Raw genomic sequence first — 14,270 nt, forward strand, 5'->3', positions numbered from 1 at the left:
CAATTTAAGAATGCTTATTTGAAGAATGCTCGCTTTTAGAATATATTTGATTCTCGAACTAGTTTTTTGGGACCCCTGAGAATGGGCTGTAAGTATTCCACGGTTTGAGGAATAATGTAATGCTTTACAGTGAACGGCGTTCTTTTTCAACTTTGAAGAGCAAGTAAACCACACCGCGGCCGCATTTGCCACCTTGTTGGTCCATTTAAAATTCCCAATGCTGATCGCGAGAGTCTCATCGTCACGAATTGCAACATGACGTGTCGCATTTTGACCTCACAATCCTGAGAAGCGCCACCGCAATGTTGGAAAGCTTGGCGGACTGCGCCTTCCTTAGCAAAAACTTCTTCCCCTCTACTTCCTTTTTCTTTTATGTTTTAGCAAAACACCACTATGAAAAACCAACACCTACAATCAGTATTCCTGGTGATTTATTTTCGCCAACACACTTCCTCATTGCTCGTCTACGAATTCTGACATTCTCGACGCCAAGAGCAGCCTCCTTCAGAGGAACAGTCATATACCACTTTGACGTTAACTGAGCCAAATGGTTGTGAACGGCATAGTTGCAAGTGAGCTGCAAGAGGCAGGAACACATGGATAAAGAGGACGGTCTTTTTGGGCAAGAGGCGTTGATTGGACGTCTTTATTGAATAGAGGAGTCATTGGTACAAATAAAACAAAGAGGTCTATCCATGTTGTATCTCATCTAAGCAAAGCGTTTTCATTTACTTTCTTTTATATGAAAGTGGCTCGTCCACAGGACATTAAGCTCACTTTTTTATTTTTCATTTACCTTTGTTGCGATTAAAAAGCAAACCCACCGACATACCTTCCACAGTGAGCGCGCTGATGGCTAGTCAGGCGCCCAAAGGGAAGAGCCGACGGGAACGAAAACAATCTTCTTCAGAGGATGGCCAATCCTATCATTAGAAGATGGTTTTCGAATTTTTCGCCATACCCCGAATGCTTTACCAAAAACCGGAGCGTTCATCATTACCAGTGACCACCAGCCTAGCAGCCCCTGATTCCGAACTGGCGCACAAAAGAAAAAAAAATGAGGAAGGAACGCCCTCTTTTTATATCTTTTTCAAAGATCGTTCGAGGACCTTCGATTGTGACCCTCTTTTTGACTGCAAATGCACCTCATTGGCTCGATTCTCGCAACAAAACTCGCGAAAAGTGCCTCACACTTCTTTCGCGTAAGCGATCCAAAGAGGGACTGCGGCACCTTGCTCATGCTGGCAGAATCACCAGTTTCTGTCGCATACGCGTTGGAACATATAGTATATAACCTATAGCTGACGTGCTTTGTGAAATCGGCTTACTCTCTTTACTTTGATTTTCCTGTATGATAGTGGGTTCCAGTGCCTTGTCTTGCTGCCGAGCTTGCAGTTTTGTTTCCCCTGACGGCGGACCGATATTACTATGACAATAAACGTCCACGTATTAACTCCATGGGGTCAGGGTGTCAGTCTCAGTGCGTCATGTTGCAATGGCGACAGAACACGGAGAGCGCCATAAATGACAAAGGCCGATGCGAAATGCAGGTGAGCATGTCCGCAATAAGAATATGCTTTTTCTACGTCAAAAAATGTTCTTACAGATATGCAAAGCAATTGAAACACGCATCAGCGCAGTAACAGCACCTGTTGCTTGCCATTTGTGATATGCTATATTTTCGCATAACTGTATGGACTTGCAGGACCTATGCTTATCTCCTCTTGAAATTTGAGTTCTCATTCTCCGCTTCACTCCACAATAACAGGTTGGGCCGTTTGTGCGTTTGATTCAAATAAATCTTAGCAAATCATTAAAGTCATCACTCGATTTTAAAATTACTTTTTGGAATCGCCATGATAACTTCTATGATACGTCGTATGCTAAAACAAGATTCGATTTCAGCATCACTGTCCCGGGATAATTCCAAAATCGAGCGGTGACTGTATAGATCATTAGCAGACTTTTGGGGACTAGAAAAGTTTGCTTTCGCTTCAATCTTGCAATGTCCGATCGTACTTGCACAAGAGCGTTGTTTCATCTATCAAGACGACAATGCCAATGTGAGGGTGAACGTAATTAAGCTTTTAGTTAATGGGGGTCATCAAAAGATACAAATAAAAAATACAACAAAAAAATACATTAAGAGGTATTGATTGATTCACTAAAATGTGTTATACGAAGGTTGATTGGTCTGGGTATTGGAACGTTGAGGACCACCTTCTTCTTGGGAGACCAGTAACGAATCGGCTTCAGTTTCAGCTAAGTTATTCAAGCGTTAGCAAACGTACTCACAAAGACACGAACGAGATACGAATATTTACCAATGGTAGTGGGTACGGCTCGATTGTTGTGGTTAGCTCGAGGAATGGCCAAGCAGCGAATGCCCAGATGATCGCAAATGTCGCCAATGACAGCCGTCACCCACATGAGATAAACAACCACATAACCAGCAAAGAGGCCTCTTAGCCCTCCATATTCCACAGCAGGAGATAAAACAAGAATTCTGAAAAAGGGTTAGAGTGAGCGAGGAAGAAAAGCAGATCCGGATGATGCTGAGAAAAACTTACGATGAGATACAACCACTGTTAACGATCAGGACGCAAATCCACAAGGGAATCAATGCACGCTTAAAGGTAGGGAACGGCGATTTTGTGAGATGAGCCAAGATGATATCAGATGCCATCATGCCGAACACGAGACCAACGGTTAGCGAAAACAGAATCAAGTGCTCATCAGCAAGGATCGATGAGTAAGGCGAGAAAACCCAGAGACAAATAGCCGCTACATAGGCCAATAGGGGCAAGAGTACTCTTGCAAATTCACGAAGTTGGTTCAGAGACTTTTCGCGACATGCTGAAGAAATCGCGTACAAGCTACAGTGCAAAAAAAAGGGTTATTCGTACATCAACAAGGTATTTAAGGTTCGTTAGTGTTACTTACCAAACAGGGCAATGCGTAACCACGAAAAAGAAAACCATGCCCCATACAAATACATCAGCAAAAGTGGTGGCTTCAGGAAGATACCGAGCAATCCAGGATAATCTGGCAACCTCCGTCACAGGAATATGCCATGATGCCGCACCTGATCATTTGCCCTTAGTTTCAAACGCTCAACCGTGGGTATTGCCAAGTTCCATTTTACTTACCGAATAATCCTGACCAGAGGATCGCAAAGCACGAGACCAAAATGCCTTCGGTGGGTCCATTAACGTAACCAAGGTAAAGCACACCAGTGTAGTATTCTTCGGCCGTGGACAAATAAAAGCCCACCACGGTCACCACCAACAAAATCAAGGTTGAGCTTGTGTGACCTAATCCAAGTGCAGCTGCTTGCAGCAGTGCCACATAGGTGCAGTTGAGTGCATCACAACCGTGGTCAAACAATTCTCCCAAAGGCGACGATGTTCCTGTTCGACGAGCTTGCCGACCATCCACATTATCAAAGGTCTGATACAAAAATAAGCCTGCAGCAAAACTAAAGTAAATCCAAGTTGGCCCCTCCGTTCCAAGGTCCGGCAACCAGATGGCAATAAATACGACGTTGATGATCATAAAGAACAGGCCGATTAATGTAATCAGGTTGGGTCTGTTCAAATCCAAGATGGATAAAAATCGAGCAAGTATTTTGGTTAACTATACTGTACACAGCGTCTCCTCCTTACTCTTTTACCTACGCTATCCATGTTGGAAACAAGGTAATAGCCCAGTTCCAATAGTGTCTCAGGACGTATTTGGTTAGTTGCGACCGATCCACAGCAGCATATTTGTAGTATCGTAGGTTATCTAGTTGTTCCTGACTAAGACCGAGTGTTCCAAGTCGACCCATGATAGTTGAATGAACTTGACGATGCTGAAGTTCGACAATGAGAAAGACAAAAAGGAAAAGAAATAAGCGAGAAAAAGGCAACTTTCGCGTTCTTTTTTTTAAGTGGCGGAATTACAAGAGGTGAGCCGAGTTCGAAAAATAAAAAAAAGTCAAAAAAAAATCCCTTAATTTTCTCAACTCCGACGACGCCTTCTTTGGGCGCTCTAGCTTATTTGCGTTGATCATAAGGAACTTCAGGAACGCCATCATATTGTGGTGACAAATGCTGAAATTCTTCCCGATAAGCATCACAATCAATAGTGTTGAATGAACATAATCGTTCTGAATCATACCGTTGATTCGCTTTCTTGCTGATGTTCCCAGCTGTGTTCTCGGTTGTTTTCATTGCATGGATTAGAAAACGTTCTTTGGTACTTCAAACTGCGCCAAACAACGTGTAGGTCGCTAATGAAGTTGCCTGCCTGGATATATGCCTTATATGGCAGGACGGTGATGAAATGAAAGATCCACGAGAATTTGCGTCCTAGTCAACTTTGCTCTCTTCCTCTCTTCTTCTTTTTCCCTTTTTTTTTTTGCGGCGTCTTGTTCTGTGTACGTTCCACCGCATCCTTTTCTCCTCTCTGTCCTTTCGGATATTTCATTCTTGCTTTCGTTGCGATAGCCTGACTATTTCCCAATTGAACCAAGAAAAAAGTCTTTTGGCTGATTGACAATTGAATATCAATTGGCTGCTTGTGTGGTGTCCCTGTAATTTTTTTTAGTGTTTGACAGTTTATGTAACGTCCAAGCATGCCCAGTTCAGACACACAACAAGTACCGACTCTCGTTGTAGAGTGTGATACGTCTCAGTATACTCATCAAGGTGCTCATGCCATACGACGATCGCCCACTATCGACTATGCCGGTGGTCCTATACCAGAAGCCATTAAAAAGAGCTACGTCCAGCAACAGTTGCCTGTACGAAAGCAAAGTTTGGCCGCTTTCAATACCCGACCTCCTTCGAAAGCAGGTTTTTGCACTAGTCGCTTCAATCGATCCATCAGCAGTGTCATTAGTGAAACGTGCACCATCGACAGCACGGTTCATCCGCGCGAGGAAGACAGCAACAACGGTCTTTCTTCGCCTCCGGGATCCCCCAAACCCGATCATTCACTCGTTGTTCAATCTCACCTTTCTCCTCTTTCACCAGATCTCGTCCCCGAAAATAACGATGCACTTCATCTGTCATCTTCCATCCCAGATGATGACGAAGAATTCAACTTCCGAGATAGACCGCCATCGTCTCTTATCTGCGTTCAACCGGTCGATAACATGTCTCCTTGCTCCCCGGAAGCCGAACAAGTATACGATTTTCCTATCAATTTCCCGCTCAAAGTAACCATTGGCGAGAACGACCAACTCGAACACCTCGAAGAAGAAAAATCTGCATGGTCTGCCACGGGTGCCTCACCTTTGGTATCCGATATACTGTCGGATGATGATGAAAGCCAACTGAATCCCGGTTGGGAAAGTCACGCTTCCATTCAATCACGCAAAGGCAGCATTGGTGGTAAGTGAATCAATTGATCAATGTATGCAACGAAAAAAAAAAGAAGAAAAGACAATTGATCCAGAGTTTTGGGTGTTCTCTTTTTTTTTTTCAATGTTTGTCTTTGATTGACATAGACATCAAGCCGTTGAAGCATCGAGCCTCAATATCGACGGTATCCCTAGCCGAATTAACAAGACGCATGTCCTATGATACTGAAAATAGCGATTTCACCGACTACCCCTCGGACCCAGTGAATGAATCCATCTTCCTTCAGATGCAACAAAAGCGGGACGAGCAACGCAAATCCATTTATGCATATCGTTCTCACGGCGTACCTGTTTATCCCGCGTTTTTGTCCAAAGTAGCTCAAGAACTGTACAGAGTTTTGACTACCACCACCATGATCAAGGATGACATTGAATACCATGACGTATTTACTGGAAAGGACGCCGTCGTAAGTTTTTACCACATTTATACCTTGTCGAATGGGCCAGGGGATAAGCGCTTATCAATTTCATCATTTTCGATAGGATCGACTTGTTCATATACTGCGAACCACCGATCGAAATCTGGCTTTGCTGATGGGACGATCTTTGGACGATCAAAACTTCTTCAACGACGTCAATTACGAGCATAAACTTCGGGATTCCTCTGAGGAATTATACCGTTTTCGTGATACGGCGGGTGTACCTGTCAGTGCGGAAACTGAAGAAAAGAAAAATGATCTCGGTAACTAGCGAATGGCTGTCACTTTAATGAGGAATCGGGTTTTAATTTGATCTTGTATAGGAGTGCTGGAGCATGACATTGAGCTACCCAATGGCGTCTTTACTCTTCTGACAGAGTGTTATTCACCCACCTGTTCACGAGATCAACCCTGTTACAGTCATCTTTGTCCGCGAAAAATCAGAAAGGTAAAAAATGGAATCAAATGGCATTGTCATACTGATATGTCAATTGGGTGGTGGTTATAACCAATGAATTTTTTCCAGGATAACCTGAAGCAATCACAAGCTCCATCGTTGCAGGAAAAGGTAGCAAAGAAAAAATATCTTTCCTAATGCCATTGGCGATCTGGCCTCTCACCTTACAATGACTGTTTTTGCTGCTTTTGCTGCTTCTGTAGGAAGAAACGCATCGATTATGGGTCCATTCAGTATCTCCCGAAACCGTGGAAGCCACCCCCAATGCCGAAATTAAGCGACAAGAGTGCATTTATGAATTGATTTATACCGAAGAAGACTTTGTGAAAGACCTTCAATACGTTCACAACGTGAGTCATTGGATTGAGATTTTTAAATTGGCAATGCTGAGCAACTCACGAACAAAGACGTTGTTCATGTAGTTCTGGGTCAAACCCTTGGTCACGTCGGATGTAATTCCCAGTGAGCGGCGAGAGTATTTCGTGCAGGAAGTGTTTTGGAATATGGCGGATATTGAGAAGGTGAATGCAGGGCTTTCCAAGGCGTTGATAGAGCGACAAAAAGAAAACGAACTTGTCCACAGCATAGGCGATGTCATTCTGAAATATGTATGCCAATTCGATCCTTTTGTGGTGTACGGTGCGCATCAGGTGATTGGCAAATTTAACTTTGAACTGGAAAAGAAGCGCAACCCCAAATTCTCGCAGTTTGTGGAAGAAACGGAGCGGAAACCCGAATCCCGTCGGTTGGAGCTCAATGGTTACTTGACAAAGCCCACCACCCGTCTCGGTCGCTATAATTTGCTGTTGAGGGAAATTCTAAAACGTACACCCGAGGGGAACCCGGATCGTGAAACGCTCCCCCAGGTCATGGAGCTTATCACTCGATTTCTGGTACAAGTCAATACGGAAACCGGCAAATGCGAAAACCTTTTTAGCCTTCAGCAGATTCATGAACGACTTTATTTCAAGCCACCTATTGACCATGTGGTAAGTGGAAGGGACTCGTTTTTTGTGAGCGATCACAACGCCTGAGTTCTTTTTTCTGTGGTTGAAAGCATAGGACTTGTCCCTTCTTGATCCTCAACGCCAACTACTGTTGAAAGGACGCATGAAGCGAAAAGGCAATAGTTCGTCCGATGCCTCGGACCTCCAAGCTTTCTTGTTCGATCATTATCTTGTCTTCGCCAAAATCAAGTACGACAATCACTTGGAATATTACCGCGTATATCGCAAGGTACAGTCTCAATTATCCTTTTTGTATGTTGCGATGCAATGTTGATTTTTTTATTATTATATATAACTCTCTTGCAGCCTATTCCAATCGAGCTTCTCAGCATCTCTGTGAGCGGCAATAACCGTGCGAAGCGTGCGAGTGCCATATTGCAGTACAGTCGATCGGCCACGTTAACGTCGCCTACGCCAACTTCCGTACGACCTTCGGTGTCCGATACACATCAGTCCAAACCTGGTAATCTCGGCATCACATTTTATCATCACGGGCGACGAGGTTCCCCACCGATTACATTGTATCCGTCGAATGCATCGAGCCGAAAACTATGGATTGAGAAAATCGCCGAGCAACAACAACTGTTTGCTCAAAAAAAAAGTGTATTTACAGTGGTGCCAATGGTTCAAGCTCATTTTATGATTGCCAATCGAGTCCACAATACAGTGACATTAGGTAAAAACAACCCAGTGACTAGATCCAAAAAAAAACCCCAAAACTGACCCATTCTTTCCAATTCCCTGGTAAATTATCTAGATGACGAGCAGAATGGCAAGCGGCTGCTAGTAGGCACAGATCAAGGCGTGTATATATGTAAAGGACCCAATTATGAGACGGTCTCGCGATTTTTACCTCTGGAAAAAGTATCACAAATTGAAGTGGTGAATCAGGCACAGCTTCTGGTTTTGGCTGATAAAACGTTGTTAACTTTTCCTCTGGATATGTTAACTTCGGAAGCGTATTCTCCCGTCAAGCGAGGTCGGGCCGTAAGTCAGAATACGGCCTTTTTCCACGTCGGAGAATGCATGGGACGTACACTTGTATGTGTGGTGAAAAACAATACACTGAGTCAAACGACCATCCGTGTGCTGGAACCTGAAATGACCGAGGAGGGCAAAAAGAGCAAGTCCATGTTCAACTTGAAGCGACTGGTGAAAAGCGGTTCCGTCGCTTTGAAGCCCTATAAAGATCTATACCTGCCGAGTGAAGCCTCGGGAATTCAGTTATTGAAGACCAAGATCTGCATTTCCAGTCCACGCGAAATTGGGGTGATTGATATGAAGCATTTCGGGGTACAAGGTAAGCCTTGCAAATTGTGACACATTGGAAAAACTGGAGCTGATTGGAGAGAACCGACAAGCCTTGTTGGACCCAGCGGATGAAGAGTTATCGTTTGTCTTTTCACGAACCGATGTGCGTCCGATCACAATTTACAGAGTACGATTTGCAGAATATTTCGTTTGTTACAATGGTATGTATGCTGAACAGTCGCAATATCAGAGAATAGAGAGCCTGACTTTTTATCGGTAGAATTTGCATTTTTCGTGGATCAGAGAGGACGCCTGATACGATCTAGTGTCCGTATTGATTGGGAAGGTGCACCGGACGCTTTTGCTTTTAGCTATCCATATATTGTTGCTTTTGAACCGGATTTCATTGAAGTACGCAATATCACCAATGTAAGTACAAAAATATTATATTTGCAGATAGGACAGACCGATGCTGATGAGTTACGGCGGCTATTAGGGTTCCCTGGAGCAGTTGATTCGAGGGTCCAATATTCGATGTACCAATTCTTCTCCAGGGACCATTCAGGGTACTATGAATGACCCAGAGAACGAAGGTTTCCAGTTGCTATTCCAGTTAGACTTGCATACTTGAAGGAACAAAGGTTATTACTGCTTTTTCCAAGGTCTCCAAGCCTATTTCCCCTAACCCCACCCTTTATCCTATTATTTCTTTTACCGCTTTATCGTTTCCGATCTTTTTTTTCATCCATTCTAGTACTTGTATGTTCCGCCCGTTTTTCTCTGCTAATCCATGTAATTGTAAGTGCGACTTATTGTCCTATTGCTCAAAAAGGCAAAACAACAAACAAACAAACAAAACAAATACAATCCCATAAGAAAAAACCATCAAAAAGTGTACTTTATCCATGGGGTAGTTCTGACAAAAAAAAACGTAACGGATGTCCGCCAATGAAAATATAAAATACGACACTTCTATAGAATAGAGATGTTATTATATGGTCGGCAATGTTTCTGTCCATCTCAACGGATCCGTTCTGTTTACACAAAATGCCATGAACAGTTTATTGATCTGAAACGAAATGAAAAAGGAAAGAAACGCAAAAAATAGAAAATGTATTTTTGAGAAACACATATGCGGCATTTCAAATCTCGTGAGTCAGATTGGGTCGAAAAATGATAAGCATTCGGTTTGGTCTACAGTTTTTTTGTTGTCATCGTTTGAAAGAAGAGCCTCCGACTTGCAACGATAAAGGACCTCTTTTTTTTTTGATATATTGGACATGCCCATTCGCTTAATTCAACCGCAATGAGTGATAATAGGTTTCCTATTCCTGAGGCCTATGATGCAGCATCGCTGTTTCCCCCTTTGAATTTTGACACTTCGACCCATCCTCCGGAATCGTACGATGCATCCGATCTCGGCTATCTTGCAACTCAACAAAAAGACACCGCAGACGGCTTACTGTGGCACGATGTGAATACGCTTTCTATTCCCGATGACAATTCGCTTGATCAGGGTTCCCAGAATATGTGCTCCGAATCGTATCGAGAATTACCGCCCAACGCACCTGTATATACAACCCCATCGTCATCCACAGCTCATGACGAAGGTACCAATCCCACAGAACCTTCAAGCAGTCATTCTTCCGTCTTCAATATTTCGTGGGGAGGGAATGATAAGCCTCCGACAGAATTGCATCCTGACGAACCGAGCGACCGGCCGATACGTAACCGACCTTTACCAAAACCCCGTGGGATCCGAAAATTGCCTGAACCGGAACCAGCGGAAGATGGGACGGTCGATGAAGATACCTTGAAACGACGCAAGAATACGCACGCCGCACGACGCTCACGATTGAAAAAGCTTCTTAAAATCGAGCATCTGGAGAATCGAGTCGACGAGCTGCAGGCTGAAAACGCCAAATTAGTACTCAGTAACGCTCTGCTGGAATCAGATAAGCGAACCCTGCGTGCCAAAGAAGTCGAATACAAGAAACGTATCAAGTACCTGGAAGAACAGCTCGGCAATCATCGTACCATGTCCTCTAGCTCACCGTTATCATCCGATACCTCCCAAACCCAACCCCATTCCACTACATGGGAAACTGGCGAAGACTTTGCTATAATGTAAGTCATCCAGTTTTCCCCCCTTTCATGTACAATAATTCTATTCTTTACGTTATGCATTTATTCTTTTGTTTCTATTGTTTTTTTTTTATATTTCTCAAGGTCATAGCGTAGCGTCTGTGTCTAATTTTTCTCCCCCTCTAAATCGCTATAAGCCATTTTTCCATTTTCCCGTTTTCGTCCAACAGTCCTTTTGAAAAAAAAAAAAAGTAAAAACTTGCCTCCGTACAAATAGCCTTTGGAACGTGACTCGAGATTGTTGTATACTTTTCATGGTGTTCATACAAAACTCTTTGGTATTTTAAGCTACTATTACGATTGGGGTTCAGGCATACAGGCAGCTTAAGTGAGCGAGATCCGCATCGCAGCAGTACATTATTCGCTGTCTACCCAAAAACCAGAACAGTGTATTTTTTTGTCTTATGACTTTCTATTACAAATCGAGCAATAAATCAACGCCTCCAGCCGCTTGTTGTGTTGGTCGCACATTTTGCTGGTTCACGATATCTGTAGCATATGGATTGACAGATGGTAAGCCGTTGAGGCCGTTGATACCATTGAAGGAGAATCTATCGACCACTTTTAATAAGAAAACTTCAGAAATCACCCGTGGTTGGAAATCTCACTTACCTGTTTGCCGTAACGCTATTGTAGCCTAGATCATTAAATGCTGCAGGTGATTGCTGTGCTACGGCGGACGGTGAGGATGTTGTTTGAAAAGCCTGCTGCATTTGGGATGAGATTGGTTGCTGTTGCTGCTGTTGTTGTTGTGGTTGTTGCGGCGAAGGCTGTGGAGAAAAGAACGTAGATGAAGTCGGCTGTCTTTGGAGGGCAGGTGATGGTATTAAAAACCGTGATTTGTAATGATGGATAAAAGTGGTAGGACTCTTATGGTATATTGATGCCAAACTGGAGATGTGGAGCAAAAGTTCATCCAAGAATGCAGGATCCATATTATCGCTTTCAGTGGATATGGATGGTTTATCTGACAGCACAACGGCCTATTTAGAATCCATATATTAGTTGACACCCGGCATACGAGCCAACTATTTATTCAATCACCCACCTTGGCGGCAGCCGGGTCCGTGGATAGCAATCGCCAGTAAATATAACCGCGATCACGCAAATCCGGATTATCCGCTTCTTCAGTAGCCCATTTGAGTACTTTGGGTACCAGATCCTGGCCGGCCGTGGGACGTTTAATAAAGAGCTTCACAGTGGCTGTCAACAGTGCCAATTGAACCTTTTGTAACCAAACGAATTGCGTTAAACATACTGCTGAGTTCGATCCTGCCCTTTTTGTCTTCCACCGGTCAATTTACCTCGACAGGTTCTTCCAAAAACGTGTATAGGAAATCATCCAATAACTCGTCGGCATTCTCAATACGGTCTGCATATTGACCGATAATCCAAATCATGGCTGCTTTCGCTTCCGGTTCATCAAGACTATCCAAATTTTCACAAAGCGTACCAATGATGCTTTCGTATTGGTTAGGATATTTGCGGAAAATGTCCTAGATTGCAGCGTTAATGGATGAAGGCTCAGGATGACAACCACGTGAGCAACGAATGATCATTCAATGATCGGACCCGTTTTTCTGAGCTTACCTTGATCACGACAATCGCTTCCTGTACGACATAATTGACCTTGGTATGGATAAGCTCTAGTAAAGCGGTAATGCATCGTTCGGCGGCCGCTTCAATCTTCACGGCGAGACGACCAATGGACCGAACAGCTTTCCGAACGAAATCCACATCGACTTCGGCAGCATATCTATCGTACAGATTTTATAATACAAATGAGCATGTTCCTGATCTAACTACATTGTCCATGTCTTACTCTTTCAATTCGCTCAGGACTTGATCAACGTTTTGACTGTTGGCTAATCTGAAAATAATTTCGAGCTTTGCCAATTTCACATAGATCGGATCATTGTATTTGCAAAAGAACACTTTCATATCATTTCGCAGCACTTCTGGTCGACGTTGAATTACCAGCAGAATATTACGCAAAGCAACGTACTGAACCTCGGGAGGGGAAGAGAGCAAAGTCACTGCGAGTGGGTTGGACAAAAATAAAAAAAACGATTTTTATCAGTCCATTCACAGGATGCAAGACATTCCACTCCCTCTTTTTTTTTTCTTTTTTCGTTGCTTACCCAAAGGTGGACTCAATTTACGGCAAAAGGCGACAATATCACTCTCGTTCTTCATGTAATTCATCAAATACATGATGACTTTGACACAGGTCAATACCACCGCCGAATTGGCATGTTGCAAACGAGGCGCGATACGTTCGGCCAACATTTCCGCATCGCCAGCTTCTTGCGGTACGTAGTACATCAATGCTTCCAATATATAAGTCTGACCCCATCTAGATTTCAGAAATCCGAGGTTAACTCTGGTACAACCTGCACCAAAGAAAAATCAGTTTTAGTTACTTACTCTGAGCACTCATTCAGAGCAGCGGCCAATTTGCTTGCAATCGAATGGTTCAACTTTAACTGAATATGTTCCGAGCGTTCTGAAATTTCTGTCAATGCAGCCACTGCATTTGCAATCACCTAATACGATTTGTTGAAAAAGGAAAAAAGAAGCGCAAAAAATGTCATATTGAGCCATTCCAGAAGAGTCGTGGTAGTGCTGATGAAAGAAATCTTACGGTAGGATTGGGATCGGTCAGAAGATCTCTGAGCATGTCGATAAAGTGCTCATTTTCAACAAGAACGTTGTCGTACATGTAGAGCTTGGCCACACAAATAGCGGCCGTTTTGCGCACATAAGGATCACGATCACGAAGACAGTGGCGTAAAGGATCAATGAGACAGTCGACAATTTTCTCCACCTGTATATAGCCCATCGTACGAATAGCCAAAGCTCGAATAAGCGGATTGGTATCTTCAACGTCCTAGTGAAGACAAGCCTTTCGTGTCAGTGCTTTGTGCTTTTTGTTTCGCTGAGTCGTAGAGTTACCTTGATAAACATGGTGATGGCCATCATGGCCATGTCAGGTTTGCTTCGAGCGTAATTAATCAGGTACAAGTACACCATCTTTTTAATTTCAAGAATGGGAACATTCATGACGTTTAGAATATCCGGGAAGAGTGGTGACATATCGTTGCCCATGGTCATGTTGGCCACGATTTTCTTCATCACTGTCTTCTTGCGCTGATGCTTCGGATCGCGCTTTTCCGAAGTGAGCTCTGCACGCAATTCCTGGATTTTTCCTATTCAATATCCATGAGTCATGTATATCTTTATATTTGATGGTTGCTTCCAAGAACTTACCTCGCTGAAAGTACTTTGCATCCGACATGATGACAGTAAAGAAGGGCTGCTCGTGCAATAAAGAGGGTCTATAGAAAAAGGAAACCGGTCACCCCAAACCGGCACCCGAAATTTTGGAAGGCCGAAATAGAGCATTCAACCGATCGTAGGCTCAACTGCTTGTATGCATGTCGGACCAATGAATGACGATCATCTGCAAATAACAGTGCTGCTTCTTTTTATTCTAATGAATATAAAGTTACCATCAAGTGATAAAAGTTCTACCATCGTGATAAAACAGGTAAAATGCAAATACGGCAATACCATGAACGATG

General features: G+C 43.4%; 5 protein-coding genes across 5 annotated transcripts; 3 read left to right on the top strand and 2 right to left on the bottom strand.

Moving 5' to 3' along the window:
- Positions 1 to 1,852: 1,852 nt before the first annotated feature.
- BYT42DRAFT_566285 (CDP-alcohol phosphatidyltransferase-domain-containing protein) lies at positions 1,853 to 3,938 on the bottom strand. The gene is made up of 6 exons (XM_051567949.1): positions 3,678 to 3,938; positions 3,150 to 3,589; positions 2,944 to 3,085; positions 2,571 to 2,876; positions 2,325 to 2,506; positions 1,853 to 2,262 (listed from the first exon to the last, which is right to left on the bottom strand). The coding sequence occupies exons 1-6, from the start codon at positions 3,827 to 3,829 to the stop codon at positions 2,165 to 2,167; spliced, it is 1,320 nt and encodes a 439-aa protein (XP_051424647.1). The 5' UTR covers positions 3,830 to 3,938; the 3' UTR covers positions 1,853 to 2,164.
- Positions 3,939 to 5,706: 1,768 nt separating this feature from the next.
- On the top strand, positions 5,707 to 6,220 carry BYT42DRAFT_464951 (uncharacterized protein; the record flags this gene model as incomplete). The annotated part of the gene is made up of 3 exons (XM_051563500.1): positions 5,707 to 5,814; positions 5,891 to 6,089; positions 6,153 to 6,220. Coding segments are annotated over 3 exons (375 nt in total), but the record flags the coding sequence as incomplete, so codon positions are not given.
- On the top strand, positions 6,197 to 9,651 carry BYT42DRAFT_302967 (CNH domain-containing protein). The gene is made up of 9 exons (XM_051562927.1): positions 6,197 to 6,394; positions 6,487 to 6,633; positions 6,706 to 7,272; positions 7,346 to 7,519; positions 7,597 to 7,966; positions 8,048 to 8,590; positions 8,652 to 8,762; positions 8,822 to 8,970; positions 9,038 to 9,651. Exons 1-9 carry the CDS (start codon positions 6,338 to 6,340, stop codon positions 9,170 to 9,172), a joined length of 2,253 nt encoding a protein of 750 aa, XP_051424649.1. The 5' UTR covers positions 6,197 to 6,337; the 3' UTR covers positions 9,173 to 9,651.
- Positions 9,652 to 9,847: 196 nt separating this feature from the next.
- On the top strand, positions 9,848 to 10,672 carry BYT42DRAFT_613151 (uncharacterized protein; the record flags this gene model as incomplete). Its single annotated transcript, XM_051571704.1, has 1 exon — positions 9,848 to 10,672. The coding sequence occupies one exon, from the start codon at positions 9,848 to 9,850 to the stop codon at positions 10,670 to 10,672; it is 825 nt and encodes a 274-aa protein (XP_051424650.1).
- Positions 10,673 to 11,101: 429 nt separating this feature from the next.
- On the bottom strand, positions 11,102 to 13,984 carry BYT42DRAFT_613152 (putative beta-adaptin; the record flags this gene model as incomplete). Its single annotated transcript, XM_051571705.1, has 11 exons — positions 11,102 to 11,237; positions 11,299 to 11,669; positions 11,735 to 11,911; positions 11,991 to 12,182; positions 12,277 to 12,442; positions 12,509 to 12,722; positions 12,828 to 13,042; positions 13,114 to 13,232; positions 13,331 to 13,576; positions 13,642 to 13,895; positions 13,957 to 13,984. The coding sequence occupies 11 exons, from the start codon at positions 13,982 to 13,984 to the stop codon at positions 11,102 to 11,104; spliced, it is 2,118 nt and encodes a 705-aa protein (XP_051424651.1).
- Positions 13,985 to 14,270: the final 286 nt, after the last annotated feature.

This window comes from Radiomyces spectabilis (genome assembly GCF_025331425.1).
Source record: "Radiomyces spectabilis strain NRRL 2753 chromosome Unknown BYT42scaffold_5, whole genome shotgun sequence".
In the NCBI taxonomy this organism is placed as follows: domain Eukaryota; kingdom Fungi; phylum Mucoromycota; class Mucoromycetes; order Mucorales; family Radiomycetaceae; genus Radiomyces; species Radiomyces spectabilis.

Bases quoted from the DNA above. Each gene is read 5' to 3' on its own strand.
- BYT42DRAFT_566285 (XM_051567949.1), bottom strand. From the start codon at position 3,829: ATGGGTCGACTTGGAACACTCGGTCTTAGTCAGGAACAACTAGATAAC. The intron at 2,507-2,570 runs GTAAGTTTTTCT...ACCCTTTTTCAG, and splicing joins AACAGTGGTTGTATCTCATC to AATTCTTGTTTTATCTCCTG. The intron at 2,263-2,324 runs GTAAATATTCGT...TGAATAACTTAG, and splicing joins AGCCGTACCCACTACCATTG to CTGAAACTGAAGCCGATTCG.
- BYT42DRAFT_302967 (XM_051562927.1), top strand. From the start codon at position 6,338: ATGAATTTTTTCCAGGATAACCTGAAGCAATCACAAGCTCCATCGTTG. The intron at 7,273-7,345 runs GTAAGTGGAAGG...TTGAAAGCATAG, and splicing joins AGCCACCTATTGACCATGTG to GACTTGTCCCTTCTTGATCC. The intron at 7,520-7,596 runs GTACAGTCTCAA...ACTCTCTTGCAG, and splicing joins ATTACCGCGTATATCGCAAG to CCTATTCCAATCGAGCTTCT.